The 17,692-nt window shown below is 36.7% G+C and overlaps 1 protein-coding gene across 1 annotated transcript; it reads left to right on the plus strand.

The window, feature by feature from the left end:
• The first annotated feature begins 937 nt into the window (after window positions 1–937).
• Window positions 938–3,491, plus strand: LOC110463423. The gene is made up of 6 exons (XM_021518010.1): window positions 938–1,007; window positions 1,435–1,536; window positions 1,751–1,855; window positions 2,156–2,388; window positions 2,732–2,837; window positions 3,285–3,491. Exons 1-6 carry the CDS (start codon window positions 938–940, stop codon window positions 3,419–3,421), a joined length of 753 nt encoding a protein of 250 aa, XP_021373685.1. The 3' UTR covers window positions 3,422–3,491.
• The last annotated feature ends 14,201 nt before the right edge of the window (window positions 3,492–17,692 follow it).

Genomic DNA, 17,692 nt, shown 5'->3' on the forward strand with positions numbered 1-17,692 from the left:
AAGTCGGCATCAGTTCCGCGCTATCACAAGAAGACAAACACGAACATATCGCAGCCTCCCAAAATACACACACATACACTACACGCATGCATCTTGCACACAGGGGAGGCCGTCCTTAAATGACCTTAGCTGTTAATAGGACGTTAAACAAAATCAAACAAACAAACAAACAAACCAATCCCGGATGTTGTATTTATATTTATCAACGGCTTTCCCAAACATAAATCTGACCACACTGGACGTTGGCTTCAGGTCGCATGTCATTATCAACAGCACGAAATTTCGTTAGGAAGTATTTATTTTCAGTATCTTATGCATTTTCAGGATGCTATTTGACTAAATAGTCCATGTAAGGTTAAAAGTATTCGATTAATACCAGGTGAGCGATGAAGGACCATTGGGCCTCTTGCTAATGCTAATGTTTGCATTTCGATTAGAAAATTATATAAATTTCATTTTCGATGGTACACCTTTTAAACCTTGGCCATACTCGACGATGTTTTATGTTTCATAGTTCAGATCAATTTCGATACAAAAACATGCATGACTGAACAAACGCACAAAAGCAGTATCGGCATAATAGGATCAGATTAAAAATGAAATATTTCCGTAGTTTGCAGAATCTGTAGTACTTACACGATACGCAATGATTCAAATGTAAAAATATACCATCTACTTCAAAGTCACATTCTGGTACACCAGTATGTAAAAAAACAGATGTTGACATCGTGATTACGGTACAAGAATAAAAAAAATGTTTGTGTTACCATAACAATTGTCGGTGACTTTAATGTCCACAACCACAAGATTACTGATCGCATTACGTAAACTAATCCTATTACATCTACATAGAATTTCACTGGGTACTGTAAAAGTCATAAGATGATTTTTGTATAAATATACCCAAGTAGTAAGCAATCTCCAACCACTCTTCAAGATGTTCCACTCCATACCAACGCTAGGGTTTTGCTTCACGCTCTGCGTCCTCTCGTTGTTCGGGACAACACGTATGTATATTTGTTTTAGTTCGATGACGGTGGTAAAACATTTTGAAACAATATGGTACATGCATGTTCTATATAATCATAGACCTACAGTCATTAGGAACCGTCATATGTTTATTAATAATTTTGAAACAATATGGTACGCATATGTTCTATGTAATCATAGACCTGCAGTCAGTAAGTACCGTCATATGTTTACCTTAGGTCACGAACTGGTGTTTGATAGATATAAATATGAGTTATCATATATACATTGTACGTGTAAAACTGAAGTTACATTCATGAAAGATGCTTCAAAAATATAGTCTGGCATTTCAACGATACTGTTATGTCAGATACGTATACGTGGAATCACATATTTATACTAAATATTTGAACTGTGTTAATGAGTTGGTTCTGTTGGATAATGTATGGCGTCATCATGTTACAGAGGGAACCTATCCTATTAGGTGTTGTTCAGGATCCACACTAATTAACAGAAGATGTGTGTGTAACCCAGGTTACCATGGCGATAGTGCTCACCGTTGTGTCGGTAAGATATCATAATCGTACATATTCCACGTTTGATCTCTTGCCATCCATTTAGATATTTGTTCAATACGTGTTGATGAATTATTTTATAATATTTAAGATATCAAGTTACAATGTAATAATAAAGTGTGTCAATAACGAAAGTCAATGTATTCATGTACGTAATAACAGATACCATATGAAAAATATGACATTTCAAAATCGTTTCGTTTCAGAGCCATGCTGGAAAAAATGTAAAGCAAATACAATCTGCAACAAGAATACATTCAAATGTTCCTGTAAACCAGGATTCGTGGGTAATCCATATGGCGGCTGCATACGTAAGTTTCCCTCATCAGAATAGATATGTTCTAATGCCTTTTTAAAGTAACATTTGTATTTTGAAACAGTCTTAAAATAAGTTGAGATGATTAAGAAAAGTTAAGGTTATTAAGAAATCATAAAGTAGGTCTCTTGGATATTTAGACATATATGAACTTGAAATAATCGACAAACACAATTATGTTATTAGAAACAGAATGTGATTGCGAGGTTTTGACCATTGTGGGATAACTGTTATAATGAATAAATGAAAATTGATATAAATTGAACTTTCACGAGTAAATTATTTATTTTCATAGTTAAAGCCACATTCCAATTTGCACGATCGAGTTATGTGGTAAAAGAGAGCGCCGGTGTAGTGAAACTACAGGTCGATAGAATATCCGGAGGACTCCATAAAGTCATTATGTACTGGAAATCCACTAGTATAACGGCTAGACTTAATAGCGACTACAGAGGTGCTTCTGGAAGTGTTACATTTGGAGTTGGTGAAAAATGGAAATTCATCCAAATTCCCATCGTAAACGACCAGGTAGGTGTTATATAGATGCTTGAAAGACTTGGTATCTTTAATTAGCATGTACCTAGACAAGATCTTGTTTACCGTATAAAATGAAGGAAATGTATTAGTAACAATAATATAGTATTGTGTTTTAGGTATTAACTAAAGTTGCACTGTTGATTCTGTCAATGAGAAAATGAACTCCACTGCCGATATCAAAAAGATACAGCAGATGTGCATGCATCCGAAATCAATCCAATGCTTAACAATTGTTCGCTGGTATGTGGTAATACACTAATGAACGATTTCAATATAGTCAGTGTATAGATTTCAATTTAGTAGGACATCTAAAGATCTATTTCTATTCGTACAGATCTATGAGAGAATTGAAACGTTTAAAGTGACTTTAACATCAGCAAGTGCTGGGGGAGCAATCGGAACTCGCAGTGTAACCACGGTAACAATCACTGATGACGATCGTAAGTATTAAGCTACGGTTTGGAGATTGCACCACTGACATTCTGTGTACAATTATGTGTTGAAACAATAATTTGCACTCTTAGGCGAACTTGTCCATTAATGTGAGATTATGCTACATTTGTACGATTGGTTGATTATTATATTGGGAAACAGATGTGTTGATGGCTGATTGACAGTTATCAGTACGCAACCTTACACAAAATGTTCCTATATTTGATAGCTTTCTTGTACAAGTCCACTTTAGTGTAGTGTTAGGTAACCCAATTATTTGCTCTTGTTTTACAAGAGTTGAGCACTGGAAATTCTAGATAAGATTTATAGTGCTGTTTTCTATATGCATTTGCAAGAAAGAGCGCAAAAGACGATTTCACACTAGGTTAACATACGATTACCATGTCGATATTATTTATCGAGTATTGTAATGTTTTTACTATTGCTAATTGCAGTCCCATGTGGAGGAAAGTGCAAGAATTATCGATTCTCCGTTTGTAACGAGGCCACCAATAAATGTGTTTGTATAAAGAACTACTATGGCGATCCGTACCATGGAGGATGCAGGTGTGGTGGTGGAGGGGGCTATTAGACGGCCAAATCGCATTTTGTGTTAAATTGCCGACTGCACCTGAAACACCTGAATAAAAGGAATAGCATCAACGCAACGTTTCTGTTTTTAACTTTTTCATTTCTATGAAGACAAAGTACCACGATTAGAAATACAGTTTTAGAAATGCCTAATGCATCATCCAAGCTAACCTGCTGAAATGTATGTATGAATAGAGCAGGAACCCACAAGCACATAACAATTGATGTACAAACATTGGGTTTGCCATTTATACGTGGTTAAATGTGAAGATTTAATGATGCGACTCCATGTGTGTTGTGTACATGTGTATGTGTGCGAAAGGTATGTTAGTGTGTTTGCTTCCTTGTGATAGCAAGGCTCTGATGCCGACTTCAGCATGCTTTTTTTAATGTTGCAGAAGAGTATTGGTAATCTCGTTCATGCACACCTTTGTCCTGTTAGTTGCGTACACACTTAAAGGTTCTACAAAAACAGTTACATATGGAAAACCAATAGCACAGAATCAACACATCGGGAACTAAAAATATATACAAAACGACAAGAACAAAGGTCACATAAAAATTACAAAAGAACTTCTATTTTTTTTTTTTACAAAATGACCAAATACAAACAAAATGCTTTAGGAGTATCACATGTAGCAGAGTTCCTAGAAAAAATATTGTTGACCTTATGATAGGTTCTGGCAACAATTAGTCAAACATTTATTGTATTGATTTTATTGACCTATTATTTTCTATAATTATGTGAGCAACCGCATGAAACGTATTTTGAACCAGGTCTAATCCTCATCAGTGGAACTACATCAGTCGTTCAAGCTCAATTCGATTACATCGAGTAACCATTGCCTGATACCTGATGTGTCTCAACGTGGTCAGTGAAGTCAAAGACTCATCATCCTTTGCTCCGTAGAGTTGACAGAATATTGAGATACCAAGAGTACCGATTTGTTGTGGTGTTTTCTCCCCATTAGTGAAATCTTGGGAAAGGAGTTGGGTACTGTATGACTTTAGAAACACTTTCAATAGGTGTGTTTTTCCTTGTCCAAAAGTAGATGATGTAGTATCACATCCGCTCCAGGCGTGAATGAACAATATATTTTGTAGCAAAACTGTGTCTATGACTTCATGGGCTTCACGAATGTTATTCACCTCGGCACCTTTCTTCTGTTAGCTTGTCTTGCTTTCTTTTCTGATGAATATATCAGCCATGTTGGTTTCCCAATGAGGTTTCAGCAATATGAAAATATCTGTTTCTTCTGCGACAACCACCGCTGATTTGTTATTCTGTGAAAAACCCAGAGCGGCTGATACGATTAAGGTATCTGCATCGCCGTCACTACATTTGGTGGTATGCCCTTTTGACTGCAGGATACCTACAAGGAGTTCTATGAATTGTGTCTTGTTCGTGTTCGTGAAAAATGCCTCGTTATCCCTACGACATTTGGACGCACCAGTGACTGTGATATCAGCTGATCTTTTTGCTGAACGCCTGAGGTGTTCATGATCCTTGGCGGATGGCTATGAAGTCATTGATGACACGTATGTAGTACAGACAACAAAATCCACAACTTGGCAGTGCGGGATTGAATCGATAAATGGGCTTTGTGATTTTCAATGCACTTGTCTAATGCGACTAGTTCCTCAGAGTCAACTATCTCACTAATTGACACGGAATCATCATGGTTTATGAAATAATTCAGCTCTTTGATTTTGTTCACTTGAGTCAGGGTTAGTTTATCAGTGTTCTCCGATCTGTTTTCAGCAACGATTGCTTAGTCTTCTAATGCCAGAAAATAGCTTTGTCATCAGCGGTATTTCAACAAGAAAATGTGCACGTAACGCTCTGGCAATTGCTTTTCCTGTACTTATATGAGTGACAGTGTTGGCACCATACACTTCCCCCATGGTTTTCTCAAGTCCTGAACCCTTCATAATAGTACATATACTATCACACGCGCTCATTAGAAGATGGAAGCCACCAAGTCGACAAACTACGCGAGTGAGATCTTAAGCTTTGATGATTTCAACAGCTTTCCGCCACAGTGGCTGGTCAAAGGTCACAGATGCACTCTGTTGTCCAAGCCTTTGAGACTGCTCATTGATATATAGCAGGGTTGAGTAGATACATGTGTCATCATTTGGGTTGAGATCAATGAATGGAAGAATAAGCACTTGACATTTATTCATACCAGTCTTATCGAGTGTCCTGAAGAAGTGTTGCATGCAGCCAGTGTAGTTAGGCGTATGTGTACTTGATTTGTTGAAAACACGTACTGACTGCCAAAGAATGTTGGCATAGTACGATACGGGTGGTATGATATACGGTCTTCGAGTTTCCAGCAGTTTCTTATACTTAATGGAGGAAAGTGCCGGTGAAGCTGGACCAGCATACTGGATGATTGGTATGCCCTTGTCACTGATTAATTCAGAAACCTTCAGTCTTGCCATGCGTTTGACCCGCTGATTGATGTCCAGTTGAACTCTCTCAACAGCAGACATGGATATAGTACTCATTGCATGAAATTGATTTCCACCATCGATGGTCCTGACATCATGATCTGCATTATCCGAGGCCCACTGGGTTATCACTGCATCTGAAGGCGGTGACAGTGTACCTAGAATTTCCTCTTGTAAAATAGATTGTTTGTACAAGGTTAACTCTTAAATGCGAGATTGAAAACCCAAGCCGAAACAATTCGTCTACAAGCCACTTTGATCCAAATACGTGGTCCATTTCGACAGATATCCCAAACAAAATGGGAGACATTATTGACGTTAGTCTAACAGATTGTGTAAGGGCCTGACCAATGCTGTTGCGTTTGACATCATCTTTTACTATTGTCTCAATGAATATTTGTGTCAATGGAGAAAGAAATTCCCTTCCCTTGTTGATATCATTGATGTCGGAAGTACTGGGGTAGTTTATTTTAGAGTACCCTAGCTCACGTATCTCTTCTTTCAAAAGTTGTGCACATGTATGAACTATTCGCTCTGTCTCCAGTTGTGCATTTTCTCTTTTTTCAGAATGCCATTTCTCGTGCACAATATAGCTGGCCATATTGCGAAAACATAGCACATCATCACGACCACCTTTTACTGTTGACCAGAACATATGTTCACCGTAATGTTCAACAAGTTTCTCCCGAAGTCTCTTGATTCCGTACACTTCTTTACCATCACCTAAGTCTGTCATTTTCTCATGGAGTTCAGACAAAGACATTTTCTCAGTGCTACCTTCCTCATCGAGCCAACAACACATGGCCTCAAAGCAGTTTTGCTTTTCTTCATTAGCTGGTCGTCCGACGCTCACTTTTATTTGTGAAATAGAAGTCTGTATAGCATTTTTTGTGATATCGTGCCTCCGTGGCCACTAGATCTATACAATCGTTCAGTCTTGTCATGACCCCATGTGCCCAATAGTCATCACGTTTGCTACATTGTTTCAAAATATCTGTTCTGAATCCAAGTAATGTTACTTCTGACACTGACTCTCTGTCCGGATGTCTGGGGTCAACAACTGCATCTTTACCACAGAAAGCAATCACTCTTCCAATCGAACGGTCCAAGACTATATCGTAAACGTTTGGCTGTTGAGCTGGCATCCTCACTCTCTGCGCTGTTAGTCTTTCTCATGTCACCCTCGGGGTCCCTAGTATAATTAGTTCTGCATCGTTTGAGGTTATGCACAAACACATTTCCGATGGGTGAAGACTGACTTTTTAAGTAGATATTCATGCAAATCATTGTCCCCTCGCAGACTACTGACACGAATGAGAGTATCAAGTCCTTTCTTGTAAACCTTTTGTTTGTCATCCCCCAAAGCATCACGGCAAATCACACAACATCCCTCATGCAGACCACCAGGCACATGAGGGAAATCGCAATCTTGGACGTGCTTACCATCCATTATTGTATATCAAGTCCCGAAAAGACAGAAATGAAGGCCTATATCTGTCCTCTCTATTGCCAGTAAAAGTTTAGAGAGACATTTACATAACTATTTTTATGAATATTTGTCATCAAATAAATTACTTTCTGATTCTCACTATGGTTTCAGACCTAACCATTCCACAGAAACTGCTCTTACTGGTTTAGTAGATGAGTGGTTCAAAAGTGTTGATGATGGTAAATTAACAGGTGTTTTGTTTTTAGATTTACGTAAAGCCTTTGATACTGTGGACCAAGAATTGTTGCTACTTAAACTCAAGGCTTACGGTGTCTCAGAACAATCAATGACATTTTCGAATCGTATCTATCTGACAGAGTGCAAGATTCTTCAAAAATATAAATATTGGTATGCTCCAAGGTTCGATATTGGGACCTTCACTTTTCTTACTTCAAGTATTCATCAGTGACAATGTATGCTGACGACACCTCACAGAGTGTTAAAGGCGAGTCGGTTAATGACGTTGAGAGAAAATTAAGTGAGGACCTTCAGTTTTCAATGATCGATAATCGAAAACAAAATGAGTCTTAACCTTACAAACACTCATTGTATGCTAATTTGTTCTTCCCAAAAGCTCTCAAAATTGTTAATTACAACAGGTTTATATGTGCTTTTAATACACAATATACATCTTCATTTAAATTAAATGATGAATTGCCATGCGTATTGAAAAGTGCATACAGGGCTACTCTGGAGAAAGTATTATTTAACCATCCTGTTCATGGTGATTGCATGCTTGCTGCTAATAACTGTATCCTCTGTATGTACATGTACCTAACTATTTTTTTCACACTATCAGATAATACGTTATATATGCAATATTAGTGTGAGTTAATTATTTTAATATATTATATCATTATAATATATCTGTACCAGGCCGAAGTAGGCTCGTACCATGTTTTTGTTTTGTTTAATCTGGATATTGTCAGCCATCCTGGATTTTGAAATATGATGCCAATACCAGAGCCAATCAATTTTGTCAAAGTAGGATATAGAGTTATGTGTAATAAATTAACTTATTTGCAACACTCTTATATCAAAGAAAATATCAAAAACATGAATTTTCTTTCACCTAAACGATATTTTCTCATTCTTCATTTTTGGCGAAAAGGTGAAAATTAGGCCAAATTTAAAAATTGCCTCAATTTTTTCCCCACAGGGAATCTTTCAGGACTTTTTTCTATCATACTAGAGACATTGATGAGTTGAAGTCAGAAGAGTTTGACAACATAGTAATGTTTTCCCTAGATCACCCTGAAACGGACCTATTCCACCGACCTATGATGGGCTGTTAAGCATTGATATTAATAATAATTTTGCGATGAACAGAAACAACAAATTTAGGAACATTGCAAAATGTGAATGCATTAGAAAATGTTACACTGTGTTTCATAACATTTACAATTAGGCAAATATGATATTTTCAAATTCATTTTAGCATCAACATGTTAGAAAAAGGTTGGTTTAAAAAAGGAAATGTATAGGCATAAGAACCGATGCTGTATACAGAAGGATTTTTGAATACACTGTAGCTTCCTTTTCTATAATTTGGTGCAGACTACATTGTATTTTGTTGTATAATACTATTCCGTAAACTGTACAAGTTTTGCAATCATGATTCTCCCGGTTCATCTCAAGTACATCTCAAGATTTCGTTTTTACAAAATCTGATACACAGGTGGTTCTAAGGTCGATGAGAAAGTTTCTGCAGCATGCGTTGTCGGCAACGTGTCCCCTTACCTAAGTATGCCTTTATTTTCACAGCTGACGCAACTGCATTTGGTCTAGCTTTTGATGAAATCGAATAGAATAAAATGTAAAAAAACTATTATCTGCTGTAACACTTTGTCACTACTTCAAAGTGAATGATGTATTAAAAACCGGAACTTTAACAACACTATTCTACAATACATTGCAGAAATCTCAATTTTCTGTCAATTGATGTTGACTTGGATTTCCGGCCATGTCGGAATAACTGATAAAAGTAGATGGAGCTGCTGAGGCAGAACTTAACCTCAATACGGAAGATATTAAACGGCCTAATTCAGATTTTTAAACGAATTGTCAAAATAAATGGTCTGAAGAAACAAACATAAAATTATTTTTAGTTCAACCGTATGTTGATCAAACGGTATGTTGAGCGAACGGTAGAGCAGACCACAGAGAGGAAATTGTTCTCTCGCGACTACGCATAGGTCATACCTACATCACACATAGCTACCTTTTACATAAGGACGACCAACCTTATTGGTGTGCATGTGATTAACCATTTACAGTCCGACACTTTATGATTGAATGCGCTGGGGCCTGTTCGTTTATGCGGAGCAACCGGTTTGCCCGTTTATGAATGTAACAATTTCGGGTATAAATCCTGGCGAACCTGCAAATGTGTATGCAGGCCTGGCAAGGCTTTCTCAAGGCCCGCCTGAAAGCAGCATTAGATTACTAGGTCCGACTTATTTAATAAACGAACAACAGTGGTCCGATCGGTATGACCGTTTAAACGAAAACGGCCCAGATTTCAAACAAATACGTGTCAGATTGTATACTATTCCATCTATGAAACGTTTATTTGATACAGTTTCTGTGCAATCAATCTATGATTAGTATCATTCAATTATTCTCTATAAGATATGCTAAACTCTATAAACAATTTGTTTGCTATTGATGTATTTTGACATCTTTTACACATTTTCACCTTTTGTTTCTGGTTTTCATTTATTTATTTTTGTGAACGTTTTTTTGTAATTGTTGTTTGGCCATAAATGACTAAAATTAACGATGGGCCGTAAAACAAAACAAACAAAACGAATCATTTAAAGATGTTTACCATTCTAATGACAGTTGTGCTATTCATTTTTGTCAATAAAAGTACGAATTCCAATGCCGATATCAGAAGGATACAAGTGATGTTCATGTATCCAAAATCAATAGAATTCAGAACAATTGCTCAGTGGTATGTGATGAGATAATTACCTTATGGACGATTTAAATAAAAGTGACATATCGTTTCATTATGCTAGTGCTGGCCCATACAGTTTGGATTCCACAAGGAGACATTTGTAACAATTCCGGATGACGATCGTTAGTTTAAAGCTGGAGTTGTGTGTGCGATAACACTATTAACCAAACAAAAAATAATCAATAGGCTTCTTGTGCTGACATGTCTGTTTGAATATTTTATTTCATACGATTGGTTCAAACATTTTTTTTAATATTACGGAATGCAAACAATGGAAGGATCGTTGTCATTGCTACTTACACAGTTGTTGTCTGTTTGGCAGAAATAAAAGCTAAACTGGGCCTGATACTTACTGCGTTTTTTTCAAGTCTTTGCACTGACTTGACGTCAGTTATGATCATAGTTGTGATAAATATCTTTCAAAGGAACCCTCCAAAAAATCAACAATTGAAAATCAAACTGGCAAAACTATGTCACTACAGATTGTTTTTATCATCTCTGAAACGGGTAAGCACTGGAGGTCATAGTTATGATTGCACATGTGAACAGGAAAAGAGTATCGTGTCGTATATTGTAAGATTTTACTATTGCTTTTAATAGTATCATGTGGAGGAAGGTGCAAGTAATACCGATACTCCCACAGGAGCATGGATCGCTTTACTTGTAATATTAAAAAATAGTGGTCTCCTCTACTAAAAAATAAAAAGGGATATAACGGCAGATTGAAATCCGTTACCCCCTTTTCTTTTTCAGCTCGTGTCATTCACAAATCTTTATCCATATTGGATGTACCTCGGTTGCATATTGAAGACAAGTGATTTATTTACAAAATGAAACCATAACTACGACTGTCTGACACATAGTTATCCACTGACACCGCTTAAAAGTCGCAAATACACCGTTATTTTGCGATCGAACCAAATTCTATACTCACGAGAAATGACCAAGTTTCACGGATTGACTCGAGAAATATATGCATTAAACATATATATATATATATATATTGATAACAGGAGATTTGAAGGTATTCAAGAGTGATGATGTTGGTGACTCCAGATATCTTAACAGATTGAAAGTTCCCAGAATTCTTTGGTTGAAAGAAGGATGTCTGGTAATACTCTTACAGAAATTGTCAGACAAACTGGTGAATGGGCTTATGGGAAATGTCACTGAGATTGGATCAGACTGTGTTCTTGGGTTCTTACCCAGCATCAACCTTACTACCAAAGTGAACCGATTCACTTTCTCAGGTAACAATATATTATACCTATTAACACAGGAGTTAACTTAAATTTTCCTTCAACTTATCTAAAAAGTCTTTTTTTTCTGTGAAAATTGAATTTCAAAATCCTAAATGAATGCTGCTTACATGAAGAATCGATATGTTTATTATAACATGCTTTCAATGCTTATACATGATGTTCCTTTCCTAAAAGGTAGTCATTATGTCACTGTGACATAACAATATTTATCTACCATGTAATACGGCCATGTTTTCACTTATATTTTATACATACGAGTTATGTGATAAACACAATCTTACACTCATGACTATGTAGTGTGATATTAATTAAACTCGTTCAATACTTTAATATGCCACGAACCTTTAGGCAATATCAAATTATTGAACTCGTTTAATAAATTCCATATTACATAGCCACTCGTGTATGATCCTCTATTAATTACAATGAAATTATCCAATACAATGTCGAAGAAGCTCAGGAGATTTTTGTTTTTGTTTATATAAATGCCATATCATCAGCCACCTTAGAATAAAATGATATAATACCCAATGGCAAAATACACAGGTCATACAGAACATACAAACAACAGCTGTCTTGCCTGTAGGTAATGTTCTTACATCCTTCATGGGGTTTTTTTCTGAGTGAAAAGTGTTTGGTTTCTTATCTTTCCCATTTCGTAAGGGTCCAGGCTTGTTAAACGTGTATGGCTCTGCTACAGGTCGTTTCCTTGGACAACTGGTCTTTTTCGAAGTCATTGTCTGACCAAGTATGATGCTGTTATTTGTTTTTTGTAGGTTGCATAATTAGGATTGGTAGTATTACCATTATGCAAGTCACGTTGTTGACAGAAGTGGTTTTCAACTGGATCACTGTTGATTATAGAGGGATTTATGGAAGACCCAGGGTTCTGCATTAAGTGTTCCATGACAAAACCTCTAAAACATCAATACATGATTGTAGGTAATCCCGGTATTGATATGACATCAGTTTCTTTTTCTTCTTCTTCTCCACTGACGATCGTGTTGTGTTGGACTTGGAACCACTTGAGCACTTTATTGTTTTCAGTAATGCGGTGGTCATTTGTTTGTGTAAGGGGTCGACTATCTCAGAAATTTGCTATCAACTTGCCTGTTTGACCGTGGAATTCTATGACACCTCATAGCTTGTTTCCATCTGACCCCAATCCTGACTGGTATTCTAACATAAGATTCAGCATTTCTCCATCAAGAACATCTTCTGCAAGATGGTTTCGCATTTTCTGTGCTTGGGTTGGGAATATATGGTCCCTTGTTAACTTGCGGTGAATTTGTAATGGATTTGTCGGGTCCCATCTATATGCACCTTCCCAAAATTTCCACAAAATGAGAGATTTATTTGGAAGGATCAGGATACGATGCAACTTTTAATTATATTGTTTCTAATTTGTTCCACACAGTGAGAGAAATCCATTATGAAATGGATCTTGCTCTCAGGATTGACTTAACTGATTGCTGCCATGTTTTGTATTGAAGTGTTCATTTTCAGAAAGGCCCGATTAGCTCCAGCTTCATCTATGCTTACATTTTCACACTAAAACCCCACTGAGCTAGATGTGAGACAGCTTCATAGCACATGCAGTTAATTTCTGAAGAATTTGCTTCAATGCCAGGCAAATGGAAAGCGAAATCCTCCAATACCAAGAACAAGCATCTGGAATACATGAGCTGCCAGCCTCTGTTCTGCTGTGCCATCTTGAAATTTTCTTATGTGCTGTGACTCAGGCAAACATTCAGAAAAACCTACAAACTCAATAATTGAACTATTGGGAGAAATATGTATGTCAGACTGAATGGTAATTTCGTCAATTATAATTCCTCCGATTCTACACTGTACAGAAATACATAACCTTTCAGCCTCATTATGCATCCATTCAAAGACTACTTGCGAGAAACCAGAAGTCTGTGCAATGCAGTTTTTGTACAGGATCAAAAGTGACTCTGATGGCTGAACTAACATTCCACTATTCCGTAAATCAGTGTAGGCCTTAGGATTTATCGTCCATATTGAAATGGATGCCTGTTAAACTTTGATCGGCCATCGTTTACTCCTTGCTTCTGCTTTGTTCATATTTTGGAACTGACTGTATAGGGACCACGGAACCAAATCAAAAATATATTGTGGGTTTTTCCCTTTTGGGCCGAAGATTTAATTGGAAGGTGAATGACTCGGGGCCTGCTGCTGGTTGGATATTTAGGTGGTAGAAGTTTGAAAAGTTTTGTGTTGGTTGAGCAATATGTATAGATGTAAAATGTATATATAAAAAAGTCTGCTTTTGCCTGTGGGAGTTTATTAAGTGTGTAATTTGTTTTTGATTTTGGTCAATTTCTGGTGCCGAATTCAATACAAAATGGCGGCCCCCATATAAAAAATAAGTTCAAATAAGCAGAATTTTTAAATATTTTATTTACAGTTGTGCGAGATGATATTCTTCAAAATGAGGGCAGGTAAACCAGTGTGGATAACTCCATTTAACCAGGACAGTGGTAAACGTTAACACTATCGTCTATGGATTTGTTTTGGGTTCTGCGGTCCCTATAAAAAGATGCAGAATATGACGTTTTACACCATTCAAGCGTCCCTGGAAACCAGATGATGGGACCCACCAGCATATTTCTGGTTGTGAATCTAATCATGGATGTGTTTTGGCAGAATTTAGAGGGAAAAGTAGCTGCAGGAGGATACTATGATGGAAATATACAACTATATAGAACGTGGAGGGGAGCCAAGGACCAGGGAGGATGTGGGCGTATCGTGGTTAGATGGCCAAATAGGCACAGAACAACAAAGAGAGTGCTCAGACTGTCACTGATGGTACACTATAGATTGGTAAAGGAGGAGTTCCCGAGGAGGGGTTGTGACGTCATGATTTTGGAGATCAGTCTTCTCTGATATGAACCTATATATATATTTGTATTAATAATCTATTTATTTATTTATCTTTCTGTCTGTCTGTCTGTCTTTCTTGTAAGATATATATTAAAAAATAACAAAGACCATTTTTTAAGTTCTCAATATTTTAATGTTTCATTTTCTTTTTCTCAATCCTAACTCTGCCTTTCATATACATTTCTTCTTATTTCTCTTTTGAATTTTACACCACAATTATGTCTTTTTATTCTTTATCTAGTTCCTTGGGCACAGAGCTCCCAGCAGTGATTGGAGACCCAACCCCACTACACAGTTCTTTAATAGCAGTTCTCGGTCCATGGTTCACCGGATACACCGCCCTATGAGCACTCCCTGAAAAGTTACGAGTAAAGTTCACACGTGATGGCAGAGACTGCTTCAGCTTTCTGTTCACAGATTCTACGTTTGGGTCGACAGGTTCCTTAGGGTCATTTCCAACAAGGAGTCACCGAGACAGGCCTTTACTTTCTCCATCATAATTTTTGACACAGTTGCCTCTCCAACGCTGACCTTAAAATCACTTGGTAAGTATACGATGTCTGTTAGCAAGTTATTTCTGTTCTTTCCTGCACACACTAGTGATTCGGTCCTGCACTCATAATGCACACCTTGGTAACACTTCACGATTACCTCCCTTACACCATGAGCAGCCCTCTCCTATCACTGTCTTTCATCTCAGCTGGTGTTATGTAAACATTATGTAATCCTATCATTGTGGTGTTGTACTGTTTGTACAGTTATTAGTCTTTCCTTTTTGGGTCTGTTTTTGGCTCTTCCTTTAAACTATTGCTGGTGTCTTGATTTTTTTTACAAAAAGTCCAAAATTAAGGGGGTATAGGTCTTAAAATTGAGTTATCTCCCCTGATCTTCAGACAATATGTCTAAGTATAATGTTTATTAAGATATTTAAGTATACATTTTGAAATTGATTCAATTTTCCTGTCTTTTCTTGCAGAAATCTCCATCTTCAGTACCAGGAGAAGACTTTACCTATCAGCCCAAGCCTTGGAGCCAACCACTTCCCATTTTGGTATCATACCCTCTGGTCCTGACTGTTTCCAAAAATGGTAAATTTGAAAATATGTGGGATCCTATAACAAGTCTACCATAACATCACACGCATGTGGTATTAGAGTTTTTACATTCTCTTTACTAATTTTTGCAGGCACACTGGCATCATTTGTCGCTGATTTTGGTTGGATATTGTTATTTAAACGGCAAACTTGGCAACACTGAATTTTATTTACAAATGACACAACGTTTTTGCATCTGGAAGATTTTGTGCATTTCTGATGGAAATTTTCATCACCCTCCTTTGTTATCAGCTCTGTTATCTGGTTCCCCTTTGCTTTTGCTTTTTGAAATTCAACTCCTATGCACAGTTTAAGTTTGTTAACTATATCACATACTGTATGCAAATCTTCCTTGGTACATGAATATGTATTGCTTATATCCAAGGATTCTAGGTTTACAGAAGACCCAGATATACATGAGCTCTATTCTCTCTCTTTAAATAGTATTTCCTTTTGTATAGTGTTTCAATTTGCACAGTAGCCACTGTTGTACACAAGTATGCTGTGAGGTTCCTGTTTGCCTGGTTTTGCATAAGGAGGCAAGTTTGTTAAGATAGAAGCAACTGTGAGGCTTGGGCTTGTGGTTTCATTAAGTCGTTTTAACTCAATTACCTGATAAGTCCTGATCTGAGATCCATCTAAACCATTTCTTGGCCTTCCAATACCTATATTTGGATAAAGTGATTTCACAAGGCGGCAAAACTTCTGTACACTCATATTGATACTGTGCATACAATTTTTCTACAGAAATACTGCCTTGTTCACTGAATTTGAGCCTCTCCAGCAACCTGCAGGACATGCATTACTCAGTATTAATATATTATAATATATATTGCAATTGGAAGTTCTCGAGCCCAGTCGAACTTCAAGGTCATATAGGTCACTGTTACTATTTTAAGAACTGATATATAGAATTAGCTTGTTCGCAGCTTTCCGAGAAAAGTAATGAATGGATTTTTAAATTAAATGTCAAGGTCATGAAGGTCACCGTACTTATTTTTAGAAATTTTATAAAATTTGTTTGAATATTGAACTTTGAAGTTTGTTAATGAAAATAAAGAGAAGGTAAACGATCCATCTATTGTAGATGTAATAAAGACCTAAGGTGGTGTGTCAGGATCCTTCTAGGATCTCTTGTTTTAGGTCACATTGAATTTAACACTGACCATAGATTGCTTTCTTTTATATTTTCAGTGTATGATCCTAATTTGAGAGCAAACGTTGCAGAAAGGACTCAATTCCCTCTAAGCTAGTTTATGCTTTGACTGTGCACACATCTCAGGGAATGACCATTGAAAGGTACCCTAAAACCTAATCTATGAACTTGTTTAGACTACTGGAACAATTGCTGCAAAAGAATCTGTAATTTAACTTTATTGAATAAAGTGAGAAATATTTCGAAGTCAACATACAGTATATCTGAAAACTTTGCTTGCACTTCAGTGTGCTTGTGATTATCGAAGCAGGTACAATCAATGATATGAATTAAAAAATTATCTCTTAAAACAAAATGTTTTGGAGATTGATCAATATTAGAAATAAAATATACAAGGTGTTTTGACAAAATTTGAGCTATTGCAGTGATAGATCTTATATGATTTGGAATGCATTTATTCTTGTTTTAGATAAGAAGTAGAATGTGAGGTTATATTCAAAGTTGGACAACTTGGTGTTGTAATTGGTCGTGTGAAGTCATTGATGGCCTCAGGGTTGTGCATTTTCATACTAGAGAAGTAATGCTACAAGACGACATCATTTTTGAATTTTACGAGAAACCTTGATTACCTGTGGAAAATAATCTTCAATTTTATGATCATACTACGTATGTGTACATATATGCAAGTCATACTTACATCTCATGATATCCTATTGAACTGCATGTAAGGGTTCATTATAAGTTATAACCCCATAACCAAGTGGAGCGGGGTATATATACTGATTGTTTTCAAAAGGCACTAGTCCAGTTGCCCATGAAGAGCTCAGAAATTCAGAATATGACAAGAACATATTTTAAAAGTTCCCGATCAATGGTTGTCCGTCAGATGAATAGACCTTTTGTTTGATTATCAGATTGGAAGAAAGTAGATATATTCTAAATAAC

The sequence above is a fragment of the Mizuhopecten yessoensis genome, unplaced genomic scaffold (genome assembly GCF_002113885.1).
Source record: "Mizuhopecten yessoensis strain PY_sf001 unplaced genomic scaffold, ASM211388v2 scaffold10905, whole genome shotgun sequence".
In the NCBI taxonomy this organism is placed as follows: domain Eukaryota; kingdom Metazoa; phylum Mollusca; class Bivalvia; order Pectinida; family Pectinidae; genus Mizuhopecten; species Mizuhopecten yessoensis.